At 35.3% G+C, this 18,378-nt stretch overlaps 1 protein-coding gene across 7 annotated transcripts; it reads left to right on the plus strand.

The window, feature by feature from the left end:
- Positions 1 to 1,781: 1,781 nt before the first annotated feature.
- Positions 1,782 to 14,641, plus strand: LOC115968400 (mediator of RNA polymerase II transcription subunit 32). 7 transcript variants are annotated; one of them, XR_004086741.1, is made up of 4 exons: positions 1,782 to 2,052; positions 3,680 to 4,122; positions 14,020 to 14,279; positions 14,466 to 14,641. XR_004086741.1 is itself a non-coding variant. In XM_031087788.1 (3 exons), the coding sequence occupies exon 2, from the start codon at positions 3,691 to 3,693 to the stop codon at positions 4,120 to 4,122; it is 432 nt and encodes a 143-aa protein (XP_030943648.1). In that variant the 5' UTR covers positions 1,782 to 2,052; positions 3,680 to 3,690; the 3' UTR covers positions 14,466 to 14,622. The 7 variants fall into 7 exon arrangements, 6 of the variants coding, with proteins under 6 accessions (XP_030943648.1, XP_030943647.1, XP_030943652.1 ...); XM_031087788.1 differs by lacking the exon at positions 14,020 to 14,279 and having other exon boundaries at positions 14,466 to 14,622; XM_031087787.1 differs by lacking the exon at positions 14,466 to 14,641 and having other exon boundaries at positions 14,020 to 14,372.
- Positions 14,642 to 18,378: the final 3,737 nt, after the last annotated feature.

An 18,378-nucleotide genomic window follows, 5' to 3' on the forward strand; every position in this document is an offset into this window, starting at 1 on the left:
TTTATGTATGTTTATGTGTATGTGTATGTGTTTATACGTGCTTATGTATGTGTATGTGTATGTGTATGTGTATTTATATGTGTATGTGTATTTGTAGATCTCTTTGTCTTTTTCAGATTCAGGTGCAATACCCTGATGCAATTATAATTAATGGCTGAGATTAAAAGTTGAAAAAACAACTTTCAATCTCAACCATTAAATAAAATATATTAAAGGAGAGTTAAAAAGTTAAAAAAAGAAAAAGAAAAAATGTATAAAAAAATACTTGCGACAGTGCACCTGATCTCAGTTCGTCTTTCTTCTCTCACTATTTTTCTTTTCTTCTTTTTTATGCGGTGTTTTGTTCTTCTTCATTTTATTTCTCTTTATACGTCGTCTAGGCTGACAGAAGAGGAGCGAGCGAAAGCCACATCAAGAAAGGAAATCGAAGATTGTGCTGCCGAGCCAAAAACTATGAAAATCTCTTCCTCTCAACTCAGACGATCCATTTAGGTGAAATTGTGGCTCACGAGACTTCACCAGATTATGGTGTGTGATTTTTGTTTATTTATTTATTTGTTTGATTAATTTGGATCTAAAATTAGTTCAACAAGATGATTATTCTTCTAAAATATAATAACAAAACCAATATATTTTTTTTTAATGGTGGGTTCACTTTCAGTGTTTTCATTTTGTGATTTTGGTCGTTTTGTGGGTTTTGTGTTTTGATTTCGGTGGGTGTGATTTGATTTTTGATTTGGTGGGCTTCTGAGTTTTTGTTGCGATTTGATTTTGGTTGGGTTTTGGCCGTGGTGGTGGTCGTGATTTGATTTTGGTTGGGTTTCAGTAGTGATGCATGATTAGAGGTGATGAGCTTAAAAAGTTCCGGTCATAGAGGTTTAGAAGGAGAGCCTGGTGATCAGCCATGGAGCACGGTGTGACGTGGGTTGAGACAGAGAGAGGATGAGAGGGAAATAGGGGTGACCCTAGACATTTTGGGTCCTAAGGTGAGAACTAAAAATTGGGCCTTTTTTTATACTTATATGTTAATTAAATTAATGTTTATTTAATATTTTTCTATTATATTTTTCATAATTATTTTCATTTTCTTCTAAATTATTTTAAAGTTCATTATCAAGATTTGTTGTATTGCAAAATTGAACATCATCTTCTTCTAAATTATTTTGGTGAATTTCTTGCTCATTTGTGATATTTTTATCTAAATTTTGTGTTATATTTTGTTTATTATTAATAACAAATTTATCCATTGATCCTTTTTGAGACTCAATTAATTAATTTTTTTTTTTAAGTTTTTCATATCCAGATATATATTTTATAGTAGACATTTCTAATCAAACAATATATTTATAAAGACTAAAATAAAAAAATAACTTTCAAGTGTAAAGCAAATGAGAAATAGAACTTGATTTATATAAAAAGTATTGTTGTAGTTTCACTGAACAATAACAAGTTTTTAGCAATCTCAACCTACATAAATTGAAAAAAAAAATTAAGTACAAGCATAACAAAAATTTAAGCACAGCCATAACACTGACAGAAGACTTATTAATAAGGCCCACCCACCAAAAAAAAAAAAAAAAAAAAAAAAAAAAAAAAAAAAAAAAAAAACAAATCCTATCTATAACTAAAAAAAAAAAAATGCAGACTTTAAAAATATAAATAATATAAAAATAACAAAAAAATTAAAAAAAAAAAAAAAAAAAAAACCTTGAAGGCCCAAACTTAACGCCCAGTCCAGGGAGGGTCCAGGCAGCCATAATGATAAACTGATAAGTGATAAGCAAGTTACAAAACCAGCCAGGGAGGGCCCAAACAAACAAAGTTATCTTAAGTTCTTAACAAATAAAATGCAGTGCCCTGTGCCCAAATATTTATAATTTTATACCTGATTCCTGAACCTCAGAACCTGATACGGTGAGGTGAGGTGAGCAGTTGAGACTTGAGAGAGGCGGAGAGCAGAGAATCAGAGAGAGGCTGAGGCGGTTCAGCTGGAGACTGAACAGTGGAGACTGGAGACTAGAGAGAGGCGGAGAGCAGAGACCAGAGAGAAAGGTAAAATTTTTAGGGTTTTGAGTGGATTTATTTGTTTTGATTTGTGATTGTTTTGTGGTTAATCTCTTAGATCGGATTTGTAGTTTATCTGGTTGATTTTTGGTCAATGATTTTGTTTAGAACCAATGTTTAATAGGATTTACCAAAATTTTTGTTTTTTTTGGTTAAAAGGATGTGCCAGATTATTTTTGTAATTCATTTGAAACTAAATATATATATATATATATATATATTTTTTTTTTTTTCCTCTACTACCCGGTTGGTTCTTTTCTAAAATTTTGGGGCCCCCTTCCACTTGGGGGCCTTAGGCAATTGCCTAACTCGCCTAAGGGAAGGGCCGGCCCTGGAGCCAAGATACTATAATAAATTAAGACATCCTGTTATGATACTATGATAAATTATGATAAATTGCTGACTGTTCCAAAAGTTAAACTATTAGGAAATAGTGTATGACATATTGTTATGATACCATGATAAATTGCCAACCAACTCAAAAGCTTAAACTGTTAGGAAATAGTGTATTTATTCATTTGTAACCATAATTCTAACTGTTTCGGTTCTTAACTTGTGCATTCCCTTGGGGTTTTTGTGCAATTGAGCCTTATGATAAATATATCTATGTTCCTCTTAGCTGAAAGTTTCAGCAAAACAACATCATCAACAACGATAAAGCCTTAAACCTATAACTTTGAGGTTTGCTATGATGGGTTCTCAATCGACTAATCAGATATGGTCGGCTACATGTATTCTTAAACTTTGAGGTTGGCTGTGAATCTCAATTTTCAATAGACTAATCAGGATCAATCACATGTATTCTTCTCAGTTATTGTATCCTATGGAAAACTGTAACACCCTTGATTCAATTGTCATTTTTTACTACTTCTACAACAACTAAACCTCACTTCCAAAACTTCGGGGTCGGCTACCTTTTTCTTTTACTATTTCTACTAGTATTATTTAGGTTTTCTTAACAGTGAGGAGGCTGAAGTTTTAAGTTACATTATGCACCTGAAATATGTTTCTAATCCTGATGTACACCCACTTAAAATTTCAGTTTCTGCCTATGTAATTTTAGCTTCAACTCTCTCTCTCTCTCTCTCTCTCTCTCTATGTACATAAATTGTTCTTATTTTTGTTGTTGTTGTTGATGTATATCCTTTGCATTTGTAGGATTTCATGTCACAATGTTAGACATAATCTTTTGTTTACTTATGGGAATTACATATATGGAAGAGAGTGATATTGATGGTTTACTGTGTACTCCAATTCCAGCATTTGGTAGGATTTAGATTTTCAAATTATGACTCATCTTGGCTTTTCTGATTCAAATTGAATGGTCTAAATATAGAGGCAACAAATAGTGTGAATAATTTTGTTATTTGTCCAGACTTTGTTAGTTTAGAAGTAACCCTTGATAGCTTTATAAAAAATGTCCTCGATGCCCAAACCAAAGTTTTGTTTGTTAGTTTCTTTGGTTCAATATAGAGACTATAAATTAATAGGAACTGGGTCGCATGAACCAGACAGCTTGCAAAAGTATGTAGTATTGTGGTTTTCATTTCTAATTCTGTGTTAACTGCTTGCGATTTTAATTTTCTCATTGTTAATTGTATTTGTTACCAACTAGGGAGGCCCAAAATGGACAACATTGTAGAGTCTTTGAACAATGCATATCAGGACTTTGTTGCTGCGGCAGCTAATGTACTCGAAGCCAAGGAGATTGCTGGTGCCCAGAAAACAACAGCCACAGATGCTGCTCTAGAAAATTTTAAGCAGAAGTGGGAGTTGTTCAGAGTTGCTTGTGACCAAGCAGAGGAGTTTGTGGAGTCTGTGAAGCAAAGGATAGGATCAGAGTGCCTAGTGGATGAAGCAACTGGCTCACCGGCTGGGAAGTCAGGCCAGAGCACTGGTCTTCCACCCATTAGTGCAGTCCGTTTGGAACAGATGAGTAAGGCTGTCCGATGGCTTGTGATTGAACTACAGCATGGTTCTGGAAGTGCAGCTGTTTCAGCCAATTCCCACCCTTCTGCTCCTTTTGATGCTAGGTTCACTGAAGATGCAACTCAATAGGTACATATGATTCATCTAAATGAAATAAGTCATGCTTTTATTGTTTCCAATTTATCTGAAAATGAATGTAGTTTTTTTTTTACATCATTAGGTGTGGTTAACTTATTGCCAATGCTATGACTGAAAATCATTTCTTATCCTGTGCTGATCTTTCCCACTAGGAAATATTCATTACAACTTGTGAAATAATTTAGTTGTTATACTCTAGCTTCTTGGGGAATGTTTATTCTTCATGGTTCTGCTGTACTAGGGTTGTGGCCCCTTTGACATTTTCTTAAAAATCTTTTGCATTTTCAAAGTAAAAAGAAAAAGAAAAAGAAAGAAAGGAATCCAATGGATGAGAATTTTTTCTTTAATTAGCACACATTGATAACTTTTGTGGGCACCAGAGTTCTTATAGTAATCCGCTTTTGTGTTAGTAAAGAAATAGCAACCAATATCAAGTTACTGTGTTAACCCGACAGGGTGTAGCCTAGTGGTTGGACTGGAGGCTTGGGATGAGCTTTGGACCCAGACATCCTGGGTTCAATCCCTATTAGGAGTTCCCCTACTTGATACACGGTTCTAGTGGGTGGGGTCATGTATCTGTGGTTTACTTCTCAAGGGTGAGTGCAAAGGGCCCTGCCATAGTGAGGTTCTATGTCATTAAAGAAATCAAGTGACTGTGTTAGACACACATACACACTGGAGAGGTCACATGCCTAATGGTTAGTATAATCTGAGGTGCTGGTTGCCAACTCCAGTATTCTTGTTAATGGTTCAATACACTTAGAATTCTAATGTTCATGTACAACACTGTTTAGGTATTTTATTGCTTCAAAAGAAATCTCTTTGATCTGTCATAATTCTTTTTTCCTTTAAATAGAATTTTCATCTTGATATTATCAGAACTGACCATCTGTAACATTTATTTTACCATTTACTTTTTTTTTATAGGTATTTATTTTACCATTAAAAAAAATATCTATATATATATTTTAACATTTACTTATTTTACCGTTGAAATTTCATCTCCTATATGGTTATTATTTTTAGGGACAATTACACTATCTGCCTTTGGTTTGGCTCAAATTCGATTTGTCAACATGTGGTTTGAAAGATGCACTTCATTCATGTGAGCTTTAATTTCTCGGTAAAAATTAGCCCAAAATCGTTTAAAAATTGCTTGTTTAAAATAGGTTTTCTGAAAAGTACTTACCAAAGAAAAGTTTTTTGAAAACTAAATTCAGAGAACAAATTAAAAAATTATTATGATCTGAGTACACATATTTATAAATTAAAACCAAATATAATTGCTAAGAGCCTTGTAACTTAATTTGCACCTCCAACTCATTATGGGTCGGTTTATACCACTATCTACATGATTCATTAAATCAATAAACTAGTCACATGACTATTAAGTAGGTCATATGATTAAAAGTATGGATGTCCTTTGACTTGCCACGTTGTGGGTTGGAGGAACTTTCTTGTAAACAGGTTTAGAGGAAAATTTTGTCCTTCATAATATAAGGAAGATACATGCCAAAGGAAGATGGCTGAATAAGCCTCTAACTCGGACCTTCCATTAGCTGCCAAAATCAACGCCACACTAAGTTGAAGAGTTATCCGCTTATTGTTGTTATGAGAGTAATTCTATTTGCACTTCTTACATACGTATTCATAGTTGGAGATGAGCTATATGCATACACTATGCACCTTATATGTTGAAGTAGCAGCACTCTCTATTGAATAAAGATTTATATGCGGCAGGCATCTCTTCTTCTAGCTATCACATCAAGGCCCTTCTTATCTGTATTTATTTGAGCCAAAACTCTGAAAAAAGGGTAATCATGCCTTATGATTGTTTGAGCCAAAACTCTGTATTTATCTGTTTTCTTCTTCGTTGAATCAAAAACCTTTAGAGTTTACAGTTGAGGAAGGTGGCACGTTTTACTAGCTTTGTATTTTTGAGAGAGGCAGAGATTCTTTAAGATCAATTTTCATGGGAAAAGGAAGTGCAAGGAGATTGTTGTTCAATGTGGAAGAACTGATCTCTGGACAGTCTTGTGGTCAGTTTGCGAAATCCTTCCGTGAGGGTGACAAATTTTTTATTCTTCAGTTGGGATCCAACACCTACGGCTCTTTCTTATTAATATCTGAACTCATTCATGGTCGTCATAAGGGTTCTATAGCGGTGCCAGGAGGGAAGTCGGGGAGTGGTTGGAGAAGTTTTGGTTTACACCTGCGAAAGGCGATAGACTTGGAGTCTCTAGCTTCCAAGCAAGCAACCATAGGTATTCCCAAAAGAGATGCTTCAAAAACCTTTGCATCGGTGGTGGCGGGGAATAGTGGCGGCTCTAGAAAGTAATTTTAGGGCGGTCATTAAAAACACTTAATTTTAAAAAATTTATTAATAATAAAACTTGAATATATTAACATCACAAAATAAAAACATATTCCAATGCATAAACTTGAATATATTAACATCACAAAATAAAAACATATTCCAATGCATAAAGTTTTAAAATTTTCTTTCACAAGTTTTCATATTTTAAAATTGTTGTGTGATATGATAGTTTTTCACTATCAATATTATCAGTTACATTTTTTTTCAATATACACAACTAAACAATTATTAAGTTACTGATTATTTATTCAATTACTAACATATTGCCTAAATAAGTACTAATATAAACAAAATACATTATCTTTTTGAAAAAATATGTTATATAAATTCAACAAATTTAGCTAAAAACTAAAGCAAATACTAACAGACTAGCTAGTTGAGAAGTGTGCATTTTTTTAATATAAAAAATAGCAATTTTAAAATATGCCAGTTGAAACACAATTTAAAAATCACAATTAAACGTTTGATTTGAGATTTTAGGCTAATATATTTGTTTGAGCAATTTTTGAGAAGTGGTATGTCCATAACATTTTTGCAATATTTTCACAACAAAACTTAGGTTGTAAGTTTTTACTGGTTCTAATTTGAACTTACTACTAAAATTATGTTCTATTTATCAGTAACAAGTTATTTAGGATTTGTTACGAAAATATTGCGAAAATATTGTGAACATAGCATTTCTTTCAAATTTTTTTTTTCAACATTCAATGGCCAAAATTTTTGGAGAGGATGAATTTTATTTTTAATGGGCTCAATTTTATTAAGGGTGTTCAAGTGGTTTTTTTAGGTTGGTTTTTTTTTTTTTTTAAATTTTTTAGAATAGTCAAAAGACCCATATTAATTTAAAACTCAAAAATTTTTAAGTTATATTAAAAAAAAAAAAAAAATTCAGGGTGGTCCTATGACCACCTTGATTAATACTTGGCGCTGCTAGTGGCGGGGAACTGGAAAAACAATGGTGGCGGAGGAGATAAAGGAAAGAATAAAACTGCATTTGTTCAAAATTCAAATCCTAGAGATTTCAACTGTAATAACCACGATACCTGCAAGGAAAATATTCAAGGACAGAGAGAGCAACTTGGGGCGAAGATTTTGTCAACAATAAATGGAATTGAGATTAACGGTATAAAGTATTCGTTTGGATTGCGATGAAAATCTCTTTTGTTTGTGTTTCACATTTTCAGATGTGGGACCCACAGCTATAGTGTAGGAAGAGAAAAGTGTTTTGAGCAAAATTATGCTTTTCTAGTGGGTCCTGTGCAATGTTCACAGGATCTGTAAGTACTTTATTCAGCAAAAAAACTTTAAAACTGGGTCCTATGATACTATTCACGTATTTAAAAATTATTTTGTAACAATATTTTCAGTTTTCAACAATAAGCGGTATCTAAATAAACCCAAAATCTGAGTTGACCTTGAATCTTTTTATGCGTATGGAGCGTGGGAAAGATGGGAGATGGGCTATAGTGTGGTCTGAGGTTAACGAAGTGGGCCCAAAAGTGGTGCAACCTTTAAGGCCCACTGTTCATAATGTTATTACTTCTAACCCACTTAAAACAGCCAAGCCCAAATCTGTTTGGAGGCCATGCCGAAGCCATACTTTGGTAAACCCAGCCCACAGTCAGTGTTTAAAATCTTGGTTAGCTACCACGGTGATCTCACACATCACGACCAAGCCTTCAAACTCAGGTTCAAAAAATCGCAAGATGTGATGGTTCTATCGTCAGTAGTATCGGCTAGCTCAGGTGCCAACAAGCCAGTTTCGGCGGTGACCCACCCCGATGGTGCACATTCGGCGCATTCCGATTCATGATATGCCACTATCATAGAACCTGTACTTCTGTCTCTTGTCTCACCATCTGTATTAGACATGGCAAAACGGGTCCGAAAATTCTGACTCGACCTGATCCGAAAAATACCTGAACCAAATCTTTTTTTTTTTACCCGAAGCAAAAACGGGCTGACTCGTGACCCAATCCGTATTTTTTGCGGGTCAACCCGACCCGAACCATTTAAAAAAAATGGCAAAAAATAAAATAAAATAAAGATAATATTGGTTTAATTATTTGTTGTGTGAGCTTTAAGGAAACAATTGAGACATTTACATAACTACATGTAAATTAATTGAAAGATGAATGGTTGAGCATTCTATAATGAGTAAAGATTTTTTAGGTATCAAATAGTAAAGTACATGCCAAGATAATCTGGTTATAGTAGAGTTAAAAGCATAGATTTAAAATTGTAGATATGTGTGAGAAACATTCACAAGTGTGAAAATAGTGAAGCCAAAGTATCAAATTAGCATAAATTATGAATGCTTAGATCTATTTTTTTAACAATTAATGTCTAAAATAAACGGCTTTTCAAAATAAATTATGATATTTTCTAGAGTATGTATTGCTTAATAATGATATGATATTCATAAAAGAGATCATGTATAAATAAGTAAACAATCAAACTTTAATGAATATCTCAAATTGAAATAGAGTGTCAACCACAATTGATAATGGATTGTAAAATTAATTTTCAAGTTTGTAAATTTTTTATATGTTTTCATTCTTTATCTAATGAGTTATCCAATAAATTATTTGTAATTTTGTTTTATATTTTGGGGTGTTAATAATGTGTAGAAATAATACTTGTGTATTTGTTTTACTTATCTTTGTGTTATTTTGTTTTAGATAGCAATGTTAGGACTTGTATAATTTTAAAATTATTGAATAAGTATTAATAAGTTTAATTGAGTTCATTCTTGATATAAGTGGTGAATTCAAAGTAATGCATTTACATCAAGTAATTTGTTGCATGACTTTTCAAATGGCAAATACATGTTGTTTTCTTTATTAAAAAAAAAATTTATGTAAAAAATACGGGTTAACTCAACCCGACCCGCAACTTGATTGACTCGAACCCGTTTTTAACTCGCTTAAAATGACTTGTTTTTTACCTGCAACCCGACTGACTAGACCCGAACCGCTCGCTCTGTAATGTTTGTCTGTATTGGCAAGCCCAAGTACCGACAAGTCAGTTTCGGGTGGTTCTCACTTGGTGCCTTCTGATACCAATTCTGATGGCGAATTTGTGGTTCTTCAAAGTAAGTTACACCAGATTCTGTCCTTGCACCAGTAAGACTTGGGGTACATCGGAAAAATGGGTTCTTGAACTCAGAGATGAGAGACAAGTGGTGGTACCAATTGAGATCAAAAGCCAATTGATAGATAGTGCTTTGGTTTCTGAGGTTGATGTGGAACAAAAGGAAATTATTAATCCAGGGAATAGGCTTCAGATTATACAAAGTAATTCTGAATGGGATACAGTGCTTGTGGAGGATGTTGATTCCGATTGTTCTTCAGAAGACACTGGTGATCTGGTTGATGTATGTCAGCACTATGAGGACTCTTTAGAGCCATTGAGTGTAATCCCTTTGGTGATGTCAAGTTCAATGGAGGCTCCAGTTATAAGGGACCATTCAGACAGGGTTGAAGATGTTTCACGACAAATGTCTCAATGGTTTCAAAGTAAATTCTAGGGGTTTGATAATTTTTTGGAGACTTCAGTTGAAGGGTTGGAAGAAGTGGCAACAAGTTTTCTCCTGGCTATTGAAGCGAAGATGAAATAGAGGGAGTCTGAGTTGTTTGCTCAGAAAAAGAAAATAAAGGGAGGCGGGAGGGGTTTACAGGAACTACAGAGCTTATTTTGTTCTGTTAATTATGACTTCTTCAGTTAGGCCTTGCAGCATGAGTAGGGCAAGGGCTTTGATTGTGTCTAAATGAATTTGCAGATTTTATCTTGGAATGTGAGAGGCCTGCATGAAAGGGATAAAAGGCTTCAAATTAAGAACCTTATCAGAATGTGGCTTCAAATTATCATATGTATACAAGAGACAAAGATGGAATTGATTACTAGGGGATTTGTTAGAAGTTTATGGGGTTGTCACTATGTGGATTGGGCGTACCTTGGTTCTTTGGGCGCCTCAGGAGGGATTTTGGTTATGTGGGATAGTAGGGTAGTGGAGAATTTAGAAGAAGCTGCGGGGCACTACTCAGTTTCTTGCAGATTCAAGAATGTGGGTGATAATTTTGAATGGGCATTCACTGGTGTTTATTGTCCTAATGTGGACAGGGAGCGTAGATTGTTGTGGGAGGAATTCTCGGGTCTTCATAGTTGGTGGAACGTGCCTCGATGTGTATAAGGGGATTTCAATGTTGTTCGTTTCCCAACGGAGCGATTACGGGTTGTTAATTTTACTCAAGCAATGCACGACTTCTCAGATATCATTTCCGTGCATGGTTTGTTGGATATCCCTATGGCAGATGGTAGGAATACATGGTCCAATTCCATCTCTGGATCCAGGATAGACCATTTCCTTTTTTCTCCCGATTGGGAAGATCATTATCCCAATATGTCACAAAGGAGGTTGGCTAGAGTCTTATCTGATCACTTTCCAATTATCATGGAGGGTGGTGCAATTCAGAAGGGATGAAGACCTTTTCGTTTTGAGAATATGTGGCACTAGGTGGAAGGTTTTGTGGGGAAGGTGAAAAATTAGTGGGATTCTTATCAATTCCAAGGTACACCTAGTTACAGAATGGCCATGAAATTAAAAGCCTTGAAGGTAGACTTGAAGAAGTGGAATGAATTGAAGTTCGGAAACGTGGCTGTAAAAAAAATACAACTGTGGAGTGATTTGAATGCTTTGGATGCAAAAGAGGAAGTGATAGTTCTATCAGAAGAGGAGAAGTTAGAGAAGGCAAGGCTTCAAACAGAATTTTAAAAAATTAGCCTTTTGGAAGAGATTAATTAGAGGCAAAAATCAAGAATGCTCTACTTGAAGGAGTTGTTCTTTCGTCAAATGGCTAACTCACATAGAAGAAATAATGCAATTACTAATCTCAAGGTTGATGGGGTCTTGACTTCAGATCAAAAAAGTATAGGGGTTTGCATTATTCGGTTTTATAAAAATTTATTTACGGAACATAAAATCTATCGCCCACATCCGGATGTGCTGAATTTTCCTAAAATCTCTGATGACAAGGCTAGCAGGTTGGTGAGGCCTTTTGATGATGTAGAAGTTTTTGGGGTAGTTAAAGACTTTGAGGGGGATAAAACTCCTGGCCCAGATGGTTTCCTTATGGCTTTTTTCTAAGCTTGGTGGGATGTTATCAATCAGATCTTATGGAGATTTTTCAAGTTCTTTTTGAGAGAGGTCAGTTTGAGAAAAGTTTAAATGCAACCTTTATCTCTTTGATTCCCAAAAAGTCAGATGTAGTAGAGGTGAAAGATTTTCGGCCTATTAGTCTGATAAGGGGGGGGGGGGTTTACAAAATTATTGCTAAAGTATTGGCTAATGGATTGAAAGAGGTGATTGGGGATGTTATTTCGGAGTCTCAAAATGCCTTCGTTAAGAATAGGCAGATTCTATTCTCATGTCTCATTGCAAATGAATGTTTGGACAATAGGCTGAGATCAGGAATTCCGGGGGTGTTATGCAAGTTGGATGTGGAGAAGGCTTATAATCATGTAAACTGGGGTTTCCTAATGTATATGCTTGAGCGACTTGGGTTCCCAGAAAAATGGATAAAATGGATTTTTTACTGTATATCCACGGTCAAATTCTCACTTCTGATTAATGGAGCTCCATGTGGTTTCTTTGAGAATTATAGAGGCTTACGACAAGGTGACCCTTTGTCTTCATTATTATTTGTTGTTGTTGTTATGGAGGCAGTTAGCAAAATGATGGATAAGGCGGTGACGGAAGGTCGATTGTCTAGATTTAATGTGGCTACCTCCATAGGTGATCACTTACAGGTAACTCATATTTCTCTTTACAGATGATACGTTGGTTATGTGCGATGTTGATATTGACCAGATTTTGTTTTTGCGCTTGATTTTGTCACGGTTTGAGATTGTATTGGGATTGAAAATTAATTTGGATAAGTTTGAACTTGTTCTTGTGGGAGTGGTTCCAAATTTTGAGATGCTAGTAGATGCGTTGGGTTGTAAGTAGGGCTCACTTCCGATGAAATATTTAGGCCTTCCATTGGGTGCAAAATGGAAAGATAGAGCAGTTTGGAATCCCATCATTGAGAAGGTGGAAAGGAGGTTAGTAGGATGAAAAAGATTGTATCTATCCAAAGGGGGGAGACTTACTCTTATAAAAAGTACTCTATCCAATTTACTTACTTATCTCCTTTCCCTTTTTCCAATTCTGGCATATATAGCATACCGTATAGAACAACTTCAACGAAATTTTCTTTGGGGTGGTCTGGGAGATGATTCTAAATGTCACTTGGTGAATTGGTTCAAGGTATGCTTTCCTATCTAGTCTGGGGTCTAGCAATTCGAAATTTGAGATACTTTAATGAAGCATTGTTGGGAAAAAGGTTATGGAGATTTGGGTATGAGAGAGAAGCGTTATGGAGAAGGGTTATAAGGGCTAAATATGGAGTTGAGGAGGGAGGTTGGTGCTCTAATTCGATTCCAGGCTCCTATGGGGTGAGTTTATGGAAAATTATTAGTAGTGGTTGGTCTACTTTTTCTCACTACATTCAGTTTCATATTGGAGATTCCTAGAGTGAAATTTTGGCATGATAATCCTTTGAGTACGTGTTTTCTAGATTTATTCAAAATTAGTAATGATAAGGAGGTTTATATGGCTGATCTCATGTAGTTTCCTAACGGAGTTCTTTTTTGGGACTTAGAATTCCTGCGAGAAATTCATAATAGGGAATCAGATTCCTTGTCTGTTTTTTGGAATGTTATATATGGAGTCTCATTGAGAGGTATTGGTGAGAATAAGATGTGTTGGACACCTGCTAAAAGCAAGGGCTTTGAGTTAAGTAGTTAGTATCAGGTTTTGTTGGGTGTATGTACTCAATCCTTCCCTTGGAGAAGTATTTGGAAGCAAAAGGTTCCTTCTGGAGTTGCATTCTTTGTTTGGATTGCAGCTTTAGGAACTATCTTGACCATTAATAATTTACGTAAGGTGTTGATTCTAGATTGGTGTTATATGTGCAAAAGTAATGGAGAATCGGTAGATCATCTTTTACTACATTGTCCTATCGTTTACGAGTTGTGGTCTATGGTGTTCACCTTGTTTGGCATTCTCTGGGTGATGCCAAAGACTATAGTTGAGCTCCTTGCTTGTTGGCAAGGAAATTTTGGTCATCATCGTAATGGTGTTATTTGGATGGCTATCCCTCATTGTTTGATATGGTGCATTTGCCGGGAGAGAAACAACCGGTGTTTTGAAGATTCTGAAAGGACTATAGCTGATTTAAAACTTTTCTTCTTTAAAACTCTATTGGACTGGATGTCTATCATAGGAAGCCATTCTATTTTTTTGGTCTACAATTTGATGGATGCTTGTAATTTATGTATTTGATTATGTTGGTCCCCTGCTGTATACTTCCTGTATACTCAAGTGACTCATTATTAAGTTCTTGAATAAAATTTCCTTTACTTATCAAAAAAAAAAAAAAAAAAATGGTTTTGATTTTTTGCTATCACAGTGCTGGAGATCAGTGAAAAGCACGGCGTTGTGATAATCTTTCTTGGTGATCTGTGATGTGAAGACTGGGGATTCAATGTTGCAGCTCATCTTTACTGTTGCTGAAGTTTGTATCTGATAGCTGCAAAGGGTGGGGGGGAGGACTAGCAGTCTTGCGGAGAGGATAACTTTGCATGCATTTGGGATTCTTCTCTTTGTAATTTTGACCCCGCCTTCCAAATTGACATGGTTTGATGTGTACAATTACATCTCCAGTTTAAGGTCATGCTAACTAGTAATGGTGTAATATATTATAACAAATTTTCTCCCTTACCATGCATTTACTAATCTACCTTTTGCTTTTTGAGTGATTAATTTATCAAATTTGTGTTATCAATGAATAAGAAGGGGTTGGGACTTGGGAGTTCTAGTTGTGATGAGTCTGATTACCAAGCCTCTTGATCGCAGGTCTCACAATCATGGCTTCCTCAGAGGATTTAGATTCATCGTTCGTGTACAAAATAAGACTCAGGATAGATTTCTGTGGACAATGGTATCTGCATCAGTTGATCTTTTGGACTCTTGAGTTCAGTTTTTTCATATGGTGGAAAAATTGATAAAATATATGTAGGAAAAATTTAAATTAAGTAGGTGTACTAGTCCAATCTTGCTGAATTTTAGTATACTTGCTCTTGAAAGATAGGATTGGCATAATTATTGGTGCCCTTGTTCTGTTCTTCTGTCAAGCTTTTACAGATGGTGCACTACAGATGGAACTGCAATCTTTCGTGTTCCTTTTTTAGTGCTCTTTGGAAATTGATCGATATCAAATAACTTAAACTAAGCAAACATTAAACATGCTTAACCACTTTAAGTAACTGATGTCTCTGCTTGCACACAGCAACTCCATTTGTTTTGCGTTAATTCTTTTTGCTATTCAACAAATAATAGCATCTCAAGACCATACAATCTGATTATAATAGCATCTCAAGATCATACAATCTGATTATAATAAGCATGAACTAGTTATGTATTTTACTAGAATAATGATTAAATTCATTATTTTTTTATACTTTTGAGAACTAGTGATAGTTTATCATAATATCATAGAGGCGGTCTTCAGTTCAACCTATCTCCAATAGAAATAAGTCTTAAATTTTCACTTTTTACTTTTTCATTGAAAAAATAAAAATAAAAACTGACCACTGGCAAAGTTTAATTATATATTTGAACATTGTATTAATATAGGTTTCTGATTTGTCAAACAAAAATGTTTGCGAACAAAATGATTTTTGAGATAAATTTTAGGATAAATTACACTAACTCCCTTGAGGTATAGTAATATTGGATTGTTATAGTTCATTTCAAGAAATGACATTGCCCCCTAAATTATCAAAAATAATTTAGTATAAATTGTACTAACCTCCCTCTTGACGAATGACGGGTCTATAGAATATATTCCTTTTTGAAGAAGGATAAGAAAGGAGGAAAAAGAATGGTGTAATCAATGGCAATAGCTTGAGTTATTTAAGGTGGCATAGGCCTTTAGTTAGCTGTGATTTTTTTTTTTTTTTTAGAATACCAAGTATTTTAACACACACACATGGGGAGATGAGAGAAGATTTTAAAGAAATTGACAGTGATGTATATTCAAAAGGGCCTAACTCTTTGATACACGACACAGACTTTAAATCTTTTTAACTCACACTCATTTGGGTGTTGTTGGCTAGCGACAAAGCAAATGTTTGGTACATTTCATAATTATTTAAAAAATTTATTAGCCTATTTCTTTTGGTACCAAAAATTGGAAATAAAAAATAAAAAATCATGGAGTGCAGTAATTTGGAATTTGCTTTACTGGGTATGTTCCTTTAAAAAAAGGAATAGTCTATATAATAATAAACTTTTAACATTATTTTGATAGCTTGGAGTGCAACATTATATTGAATAGAATAAAGAAGAAAATGAAATCTAACAGTTGATTTGTTAAAATTTACATGCAACAAAAAGATATTAAAAAGAATTTTAGCCATTAGTTACAATAAAATTTGTAGCAAAACTTTATCGTTTTGAAAATATACCTTAGATGTCTCTCATTATTTATCCTAAATTGTATCATCATACTTCTATATATAATAATAAACTTTTAACATTATTTTGATAGCTTGGGTATCATCATACTTCTGGTAGAATGCTATATATATATATATATATATATATATAGAGAGAGAGAGAGAGAGAGAGAGAGAGAGAGAGAGAGAGAGAGAGAGAGAGAGAGAGAGAGAGAGAGCGCTTAGAGAAATTTCAATTAGATTTTAATTAGATTCTCAATTTTGTGCTATGTGTCTCTTTAAATTTTTTGCCAAGAGAATTATTGAGTATAAAAATCAAATAGCCCAAATCCAATTAGATTTTAAATTAAATTTTAATTGGAGTCCAATTTTTCACCACAAGTCCATTTAAAATTTTTTTTTTGTGGCAAGTGAAGGGTGCAAAAACAGAAGTCTAAAACCAATTAAATTCTAAACCATTTATATATAATGTGAAACCATTACATATATTAGAAATGTACGATTTAAAAAAAGTGTATACTAATGCCATATATAATTTGAACCATATAATTGTGATTATTTTTAATTGTACTCGTGCATATGCACGGGACTACACACTAGTTTCCATAAATAGAAAAGGTATAACACCTTTCTCGCGAGGGAAAGTAGTTGGGGGGGGGGTTTGGTAATTAGCAAGCTATTTGTGTGTCCTCTAGCTACACACTAGTTTCCCTAAATAAAAATGGTACTGATAATGTGCTGAAATCGTCAGTGAGTTGTAAGCTCCAAAGCACTCCAATGGGTACTTGTGGAATGAAAACAAAATGGACCAAACAGAAGGCACCGGTGTGATATCGGCCAAAAACCCTCTGAAGGTCAAGTTAGTAAATGAGACATCTCCAAGAACTCTATAGTGAGAGAGCTAGAGATTTTTTACGTATTTGAGAAGGTCTCCTGCTTACATAGCAGTTTAATGGTAAGACCAGATCCCTCAAGTGTAGGGATCTTTCCTTATGGAGAAGATTTGGTACTTAGGGTTTCTGAGATTGCAGGGTGTTTTTCCATATGAGGGAGATGCGACTTCGTAGCAGATTCACTTTGCGTGATACACAAGATATTTCCTAATATGGGTTTTTGTGGGGACCAAGACTCCGTGGGAACCGTCAGCTTCATGCTCGCTCCATCGGGCTTTTGCGCGCCCCGTCGGCCTCTCCTTCGTCCGACGGGATTTTCGTTCGTCAATCTTATAATGTGGTCCTGTCTCTTTGCATGACTTTAGGCTCTTCGCCCGCTAATGTGGGACTGAGGGACTTGTAGGTGTCGTCAATGCCTATGTATGACGTGCCTGGGCACAAGGTTAGAAATACCCCCCATTAGGTATAATGCCTTTCTCATGAGGGAAAGAAGTTGGGGGGGGGGGGTTTGGGAATTAGCAAGCTATTCGTGTGTCCTCTTACCATTTTCATAAATAGAAAAGGTACAATGCCTTTCTTACAAGGGAAAGAAGTGGGGGGTTTGGGAATTAGCAAGCTATTCGTGTGTACTCTTTAGGGTAGTGTTTGAGAATAAAATCCTGGTATAGGGATGGCAATTTTTCCCCGCCCCGCTTAACCCGCCCCTCCCCGCTTCGCCCCGCGCGGGTTTTCCCCGCCCCGCAAAGGCGATGGGGCGGGGATGGGGCAAGATTTTAGCCCCGCACCACGGAGCGGGGCGGGGATGGGTTTAGGCTTTTTAGACCCACCCCGCCCCGCCCCTCCCCATCCCCACCCCGCCCCGCGTTACTAAAAGTTATAATTGTAAAATTTTCATGCTCTAAAACTCTACTATTTAAACAAACATATTAATATTAGCATATTTTATTCTACCCAATGTGATTCTCTACCTTTATTTTGTTGTGTTATACTATGAGATTTTTATTTATTTTTATTTTTTAATGATTGTCTTGATAAACACTTGGATATATTATTCAATTTTTTCTAAAAATTGATTTGATTTGATGAGATAAATTTAGTTGTAATTTCAAGTATATTTTTATTAATGAAATAGGTTTTATTAAAAAAATTGTACTAGTTGTAGGGTAAATTAACAAAAAGTAGAGTGTTACGGGGTGGGGCGGGGCTTCGTGGGGCCCCAAGGGGCGGGGATGGGGTGAGAAAGTATTCCCCGTCATGCGGGGCGGGGCGGGGATGGGGCAAGATAAAACCATGCGGGGCGGGGACGAAGACCCCATCCTTCGGCCCCGCCCCGCCCCATTGCCATCCCTACTGGTACACCTACCAGCTAACAATTATACCATTCATTTATGGTTAAAATAATATCAATTTCTAATA

The sequence above is a fragment of the Quercus lobata genome, chromosome 11, assembly GCF_001633185.2.
Source record: "Quercus lobata isolate SW786 chromosome 11, ValleyOak3.0 Primary Assembly, whole genome shotgun sequence".
NCBI lineage: Eukaryota > Viridiplantae > Streptophyta > Magnoliopsida > Fagales > Fagaceae > Quercus > Quercus lobata.